Source organism: Anolis carolinensis, unplaced genomic scaffold (genome assembly GCF_035594765.1).
Source record: "Anolis carolinensis isolate JA03-04 unplaced genomic scaffold, rAnoCar3.1.pri scaffold_8, whole genome shotgun sequence".
Classification (NCBI taxonomy): Eukaryota; Metazoa; Chordata; class Lepidosauria; order Squamata; family Dactyloidae; genus Anolis; species Anolis carolinensis.
This window is the reverse complement of record NW_026943819.1, coordinates 12,582,834-12,590,764: the sequence shown is the minus strand read 5'-3', so window position 1 is coordinate 12,590,764 and position 7,931 is coordinate 12,582,834. Positions and strand designations below refer to the sequence as shown.

The 7,931-nt window shown below is 43.4% G+C and overlaps 1 protein-coding gene across 2 annotated transcripts; it reads left to right on the top strand.

The window, feature by feature from the left end:
- The first annotated feature begins 701 nt into the window (after positions 1-701).
- plpbp (pyridoxal phosphate binding protein) lies at positions 702-7,727 on the top strand. 2 transcript variants are annotated; one of them, XM_003226727.4, is made up of 8 exons: positions 707-876; positions 2,155-2,262; positions 2,471-2,506; positions 3,894-3,969; positions 4,324-4,458; positions 4,726-4,868; positions 4,951-5,049; positions 5,514-7,727. In XM_003226727.4, exons 1-8 carry the CDS (start codon positions 781-783, stop codon positions 5,649-5,651), a joined length of 831 nt encoding a protein of 276 aa, XP_003226775.1. In that variant the 5' UTR covers positions 707-780; the 3' UTR covers positions 5,652-7,727. The 2 variants fall into 2 exon arrangements, with proteins under 2 accessions (XP_008117867.1, XP_003226775.1); XM_008119660.3 differs by lacking the exon at positions 4,951-5,049 and having other exon boundaries at positions 702-876.
- Positions 7,728-7,931: the final 204 nt, after the last annotated feature.

The window sequence follows — 7,931 nt, the reverse complement described above, 5'->3', positions numbered from 1 at the left end:
TTTTCTCTTATCAAGGGGCCCTTTGATACTGTCTCAATCCAGATCCATCTGCCAATCATCTTTGTCTCACTGAAATTCAGCCACATGATGTGTCTGTGGATATGAACCGATCAGAGCCAGCGAAATGTTGACCAACAGACAACAAAAAATTGGCCTGTTTCTTTAGCAATGTAAAATAAATTAAGGTCTGTATTCTGAGGTATGTCTATATTTATAAATATAGATATTAGGGGTGTCCAGTAAGATAGGTGTGATAGCGAGTTAAACTGCTAAGCTGCAGAACTTGCTGATCGGAATGTCAGCAGTTCGAATCCGCATACAGGGTGAGCTCCTGCTGTTAGCCCCAGCTTCTGCCAACCTATCAGACTTAATGTCAGGGGACGACTTTTACCTTTACCTTACCAAAGGTGTTCATTGAAGATAATAACCTACATTGACTAGGAGAACAATTTTAAGCCGCAGGACGATGTGGGCCAAATCAGAACTAATGGAATATGTGGTCAAGATGTTTAAGCAGACATCCCAGTTGTGTTGCTGTGTCTACCCTCGACGCGCATGCGCCCTCGGCTATTGCCGACCTCTCCAAAATGGCCGAAGTGGACTCCCAACCCGGAGACGTAGCCCCGCCTCTGTCGCATCGTGATTGGTAAACAGAGCTCCTCCTCCGGCGGTGATTGGTTGTTGGAACCGAACCACCGCGTGTGGCGGAAGCGGGCGAAGTGGCGGGGCGGCCGAGCGCAGGGCCGTGATTGGAGGCGAGGAGAGGCGGCCTGGCTGGGGATGTGGAGAGCGGGGATGGCTGCCGGCGAAGGCCTGGGAGCCGCGCTCAGGACGGTCCGGGAGCAAGTGCAGCAGGCGACGGCCCGGAGGCCTCAGGTGCCCAGGAGGAAGGGAGGGAGGCTGGGAGGGAGGCCGGGGAGAGAACGGCGCTTGGTCTTAAAGGGGAGGCCGGGCCTGGCCCTGCGGCTCCGCTTGCTGCCAATCAGCAATGCCTTTAATACTAACTTATTCGTATTGAGGGGCGATTCTGTGCCTCTTTTGCCAGACACAATCAAATCCCTCCCGACATATGGCCATCCAGCCCCTGATTTAAAACCTCCACCGAAGGAGACTCCCAGGCAGCATATCCCACTGTCCAACAGCCTTATGTATGTTTTGTGTGTTGTCGAAGGCGCTTATAGCCCGAATCAGAGGGTTGCTGCCATGTTCTGTGTTGCCATGTTCCAGTAGCATTCTCTCCTGACGTTTCGCCTGCATCTGTGGCTAATGGCCGCTTCAGAAGTTCTGTTAGCAGTGAAGCAAGTGGAGTGTGTGTGTGTGTGCCGATATATATATAGATAGATAGATAGATAATGTCCAGGGTGGGAGAAAAAACCCTTGTCTGTTAAAAGCAAGTATAAGTGTTGCAGTTAACAAGCTTGCATAGCATTGAGTAGCCACGAAGCTGCAAAGACAATCTGCATAGAGGTACCCTGGTCTCTGTTGCTTGGAGGCATCCTCTATTTAGGAGGTGTCAACTGGCACTTGATTGCTTGCTATCTAAAGTTCTTCTGTTTTCTGAGTGTTGTACTATATTTACTGTCCTGTTCAATGTGTTGTCAAAGGTTTTCATGGCTGGAATCACTGGGTTGCTGTGAATTTTCTAGGCTGTATGGCCATTTTCCAGGAGTATTTTCTCTTGATGTTTCTCCTGCATCTATGGCAGGCATCCTCTAAGGTTGTGGGGTCTGCTGGAAAACTAGGCAAGCGATTTATATATTTATATGTCTGTAGAACATCCAGGGCCAGCAAACATCTCTCAACAAAGGAATCCCCTAGTCAGGAAATAGCCAGGTTTTGAAGCTGCGATGCAATTCAGTGGTAATCAAGGTGACCAAGTACAACATTTACACTTGCCTCAAGCAGACAAGAGTTCTTTCTCCCACCCTGGACATTCCACAGATATCTAAGCCCTACTTGCAACAGACGTCACAACCTCTGAGAATGCCTGCCATAGATGTGGGTGAAACGTCAGGAGAGAATGCTTCTGGAACATGGCCATACAGCTAGAAAAACTCACAGCACCCCAGCCTTATGTGTGCCTTCTCAGTCCCAATCAGACTGGATGCCCATGTGCGAACTCTTCCACTTCTTATCTCCCTTCTCCCAATCCAGAGCTTGCCGGCCATCCAGCCCCGCCTGGTTGCAGTCAGCAAAACAAAGCCTGCCGAGATGGTCATTGAGGCCTACAATCTTGGGCAGCGCAGTTTTGGAGAAAACTACGTGAGTACGCTGCCTTTCCTCCCTTTTTGTTTGGGGCTTCAGGGCCGGACAGAAGTATGAAATTGCTTCTGACATTTGCAGCACTTCTTGCATTGCCAATTAATGTTGAACAGGATCTTTGGCTCATCCCTGCCCATACGCTGTAGTAAGTCCCGATCAAAATCTGACAATTAAGCAAAAGTTAAATCCAATGTCTTAATTCCCGTAGGTCCAAGAATTACTGGAAAAGGCATCAGACTCAAGAGTAAGTACACATGGATTTAAATTTTAACTGTTAAAGTTATTAAATGCATTATAAAATTATTTAGAATTGCATTTTTTAATCTTTGATATATCTTTTCAGACAATTATTTATATTATTGTGGTATTTTTAAACATTCCATCTAGGTCTTATACTGTACGATATAAATGTTGTAATAAATAAAATACACTGCATATGCTTGAATATAAACCTATTTCATCAACATGATTTGTATAAACTATATTATGCTATGCTACCAGGAATTAACTTACGAATCTTCTTCAGTTCACTTATGAACAGGATAAATCCAGTGAGTTATGCACCAGTGTAAACGCCACCTCAGTTACATTTATACTTACATTACTGTTGCCTCATCGCATTTTTATTACCAATATTTTTACCTCTCTCAAACTGGGCTGTTAATACAGGATAAATACTTTCAGGGCCTTTCCACACAGCCATATAACCCGGAATATCAAGGCAGATAATCCACAATATTGTCGTTGAACGGAATTACCTGAGTCCAGACTGCTATATAATCCAATTCAGTCTGGACTTTATACAGCTGTGTGGAAGGGGCCTCAGTTAGATTCTTAATAAATCATTTAGTTTTTGCCTCATTTTTCCTAACAGCACCTTTTTCTAGTTGTACATATTGTACTAACCATGCATTTAAAAAAACCTGATTGAAACTCCTAAATACTTTTATATAGGGTACTAGCTATGCCCGGCCACGTGTTGCTGTGGCGTTGTCTGGTGGTGTTGGTGAGAAATTGTTGAGGTAGTGGTGGTATTGAATGTCTGTTGTATGGTTGTCTTTATGTTTAGTATGCACACTGAAGTGGATTATATGGCAGTGTGGAGTCAAGATAATCTAGTTCAAAGCAGATAATATATAGCTGTGTGGAAGGGCCTTGAGTCTACACTGCCATGTAATCCAGTTCAGAGCAGATAATATAAAATTATAAATGGGTAATATAGCTGTGTGGAAGGGCCTTGAGTCTACACTGCCATATAATCCAGTTAAAATCTGATAATCTGTGGAAGAGGCCTAAGTGAGACCTAACTGTGCCTGTCCCCTGGGCTGAGTAGGTTGCTAGGAGACCAAGTGGGCAAAGCCTAGCCTTCAAACTGGCAGCAATTGGATAAAAACAATTATTCCTCTCCCTGTAATTAGGACTTTATTTTTCTTTTCTTTTTGTTGTATCAACCTAGAGCCGTGAATGATGGGTTGTGTTGTCAAATTTTGAGGTTGGGGGCCTGTAGTTTTGTTGTTTTGTCCGCTGCCCTGATGCCATCACTCTTTTATATATATAGATTTGTCTGTTGAAAATGCACTATGAATGGCATTGAATGTTAACATTTATTTACTTGCAATTTCTCTCCCCAGATTCTCTCTTCGTGTCCAGACATTAAATGGCATTTCATAGGCCACCTGCAGAAAAATAATGTCAACAAACTGATCGGTAAATGCAACTGGTTTTGATGCTGATTTGGGGATTTAAACAATATCTTCTTCATGTTCTGCATTAAGGAAATTTGGATGTTGTGAATAAAGTTTTGGTGTGCAGCATAAGACATAGGAAGTAACTGGGCTGAGTTTTCACAGAAGGGGTGAAAGGCAACCTCAAGACCACAAGCAGCCAGTTGTCTCCCTTCACCAATGTAAGATGGTTCTTTGTCCAGTCGCAATAAACCTCCTCAGCTGCAGGCCACATTCCCAGTACAGGGGTAATGAGCATCATTCCTGTTTCTCAGATGGACAAGTGTTGGTTCGTGTGCAAGTCAATCATTGCTAAATTGCCTTTTTATGTGTTTAGGGGTGCCTAACCTATTCATGCTGGAAACTGTGGATTCCCTTAAGCTGGCAGACAGAGTGAATGCTTCTTGGCAGAAGAAGGGCTGTTCAGAGAAGCTAAAAATCATGGTTCAAATAAACACTAGTGGAGAAGACAGTAAGTATACTGGCTTTGGCAATGCCACATAAGGAATATTGGAAAGTTTGCATTCAAATACATGGTGGCTTCTGCTGGGGAGATTTAGATGAATGAAGTCTGTCATGGGAACCACAAGGGCATCTAGAAGGCCCCCATGTTTGGTGCTATAGGAGTAGAACCGGAGGAAGTGCTCATGTTAGTAGCAAAGGTCAAATAAATGAGAATCCTCATAGTAAGTCAGTACAAACATGTTATACGCAAATAAACTCGACTTCTCTTTGAAAGGTAAGCATGGGCTCCCTCCTGGAGAAACAGTGACGACAGTGGCGCACATCCTCCAGAAATGTCCTGGCCTAGAATTTGTGGGCCTGATGACCATTGGCAGCTTTGGGCATGACCTCAGCATGGGGCCCAATCCTGACTTCCAGGTACGTATGTTGAGGATTATCCTGGATGAAGTTTGTCTTCTAAATAAAGGGCAGAGTTTAGCAGTATTTTCCACTCCTCTAGATGTTGATATCTTTGCGTCAGGAGATGTGCGACAAGCTCAATATCCCCATTGAAAAGGTTGAGCTCAGCATGGGGATGTCTACAGATTTCCAGCATGCAGTAAGTTGGCTTTGTTTATTGTAGCAACCTTTTGCATTTGCTTTCTTTTCTAGGATAGTGCCTAGGTGAGAACTAGGGTATCCTTAATTTAGTTTAGTTTTCGTTTTGTTTTCAGATGTGTTAAGAAAATATATTTTATTTTTATTTTTTGTGGAGACGTCTCTTAATTTTCACTGAGCTTAGCAAAATATACTATTTGATTATATTATGTTTATTTAAGTTCAATTAAACTTTTATGATTTTTTTGTGGGGGGGGGGAATACGTTAGGGGAGTTCACTGCTATTCCAGTTGTGATAGGTGTTCTCTTTCAGACCTAAATTCCTGCCCATGTGTGAATACCGTGTGATCCAAAGGACCATCTCAGTTTTCATTGTCCAAAATAGAATATTGGGAGCAGTGCAATCCATACTAACATAAGAGAGACTGGTCCCATGTCTGTCCTTTTGCTTTTCCTTCTGCACAGATTGAAGTTGGATCCACCAATGTTAGAATTGGGAGCACTATCTTTGGAGAACGCGATTATTCCAACAAACCTTCCAGCGACAAAGCCCCAAGAGAGATTAAAGACAAACTGGAGAATTTGGCGGTGCAGGAGCATTAGCTGATGAGGCCCAAGGGATTTCCACAGCTGAGGGAATCCGGTCTGGTGGACTTTACTATGCACTTGACTTTCCCTTTGCGCTGACAGCTGTGGGGCACTATCAGGTAACCAGAGAGTGTCGTAGGCACTTCGTCACCTGTAACTTTATTCCTGTGTCCATAGATTGGATTTTTTTTCTTAAAAAACCAGCAAATCAACACCTGTGATTGACAAGTGACTTATGGTACCTTAGCTACCATGACTTTAGATAACTATACCAGAAAACCAGCTGACTTAAGCCCTACTAGGTTTGGACAGGAAACATTTTCAGCCATAACCATTTTACATTGATAACTAACCGGATAAATGTTTCTTTTTGGGGGGGGGTTTCCCCTTAGGCTAACCATCCCTCTTTGCAGAGATACCTTAAGATCATCCTCCATTGTTCTCATTCTCCCATGAATGCTTCCTTGGTGACTGGTTGTGTATTAATAGGAGCTGTGAATTAACATAAGCAATTTTACAATGTACTAACACTGTATTTGCTGTGCATTAACAGAAGCACTTTGACGATGGTCTTGCTTAGACTTTTAATGGTTTCTTTGCACAAAAGATTAATAAGGATCCATCTGTAAGCATAAACTAGTGATAGTCTTTTGAGCCATAGACCTGAAAGCTGATTAGGATGAATTCATCCTCTGAATATACAAAATTAATCATAGACAACATATCACATTTTTGTTTCCTTTTTCTGCTTTATAAGCCCAACCCACCCACCTCCCACACCCTCAGCAAAGCAAAATGATGGTTGGAAGTTTCTGGCTCTGCCGCTGACTTGCTGTATAATCCTGGCCAAGTCACATAACCATGCTGTGCCTGCATCCCCTCTATGAGAAATGGGATTGACCTACCTCACGTAGCAAACCCAAAGGTTTGCCATGCATGGAAAGTTATTTGAAATGCCTGCTTGTTACCATCAGAGGAAATGCAGTAACGAATGGAGAAGGCCAGGCGACATCTCAGCAGCCCACAATGGTGTACACAATTGGTCTGCATTGGCATGTGTGAGAGAAATAGGGCACCGGGAGAAGCAGGCCTGCACATGGCATGTAATTAAAAGTATTGTCACCCCATGTTACAAACCACCCCCTAAGTTGGAAAACAAAAACATCATCATCTTAAATGCAGGGTCCCAAGTGGCAAAACCTAACAAGGAGCTGTGTCCCATCTGTACATATTGCTCTGTCACCTTTAAAAGAAATCCTGTTAAACCAGCCATGACTCTGCCTTTATGAATATATCATCCAACGATTCATCCTCCTTCTGCAGCACCCCTCTCTCAGTGACAATGTTTACAGTGGAGTCTGTTTTTGTATCTTAATATGTTGACAATCTACTTCTACTGCTGCTATAAATGACTTTAGATCCTATAGAAATAGGCCTCCTCCCTTAGACCCGCCTTCTCGCTTTTCCCTAATGCAGAAAAAGCTTCCAGCATTGCGTGATTTTGGGTTCATCTAAGTAGCTCACTAAGGGAGAAACCATCAATCAGTGGTGTAGAATATAGTTCTCAGACTTTGGTCTTCTAACATTTGGGGGGATTCAGTGCTTAGAATCTCCAAACTTTGGCCCTGTAACCTTGAACTTTGCAGAAGTTCAAAATCCCTAGACCTTTGGGGGGACAAAGGCTGTGAACCATTGGTGTAGAAATCATGCTTTGATTCATGCAGGTTTAGTCCCCATCATTTCTGGCAAAAAAAGCTCAGGTTATAGATGTTGGGAGTGATTTCTGCATATATCTTGGAAAATTATGCTAACCAATAGTCTGACTTGGTGAAAGGCAGCTTCCTTCGTCCCTAGATGTGGGAGTCACTTTGTTTTTCACACCCCATGGATACAACTGCAGAGAACAAGGCGCACCATCCACTTCTAGTGTCCAACGCCGTAGGTGCAGTGCTAAACACCGTCCCAGCTGCTCTCTCCCCTGAGCTCCACAGTGCAGTGTTTTCATTGTGTGTGAAGAAAACTAGTTGTGGATCCAAATACCGTACCATCTGTGCCAGTTACTAAGCTATTAAAGATGTTATTTTTTCCTGATCCTGGTGTTGTGACTTGCTTACAAAGGGAAAAAGCAGGAGCCGTGGGCTTGCACTTGGCTGCACAAATTGTCGCAATCTGTCAAAGAAAAAGAAGGTCTTGTTCCAGAGGGTTCCTGGATGTCCAGCCAAAAATACGAAGACATTTTGAAAAGCTCTTAGATCACCCTCCTTGAGCTAGTCTTGGGAGACTGATTTTACACTG

Coding starts and splice junctions, on each gene's coding strand:
- plpbp (XM_003226727.4), top strand. CDS start 781: ATGTGGAGAGCGGGGATGGCTGCCGGCGAAGGCCTGGGAGCCGCGCTC. Junction 3,970..4,323: donor TAATGTCAACAAACTGATCG/GTAAATGCAACT, acceptor TTATGTGTTTAG/GGGTGCCTAACCTATTCATG. Junction 4,869..4,950: donor GGCCCAATCCTGACTTCCAG/GTACGTATGTTG, acceptor CCACTCCTCTAG/ATGTTGATATCTTTGCGTCA.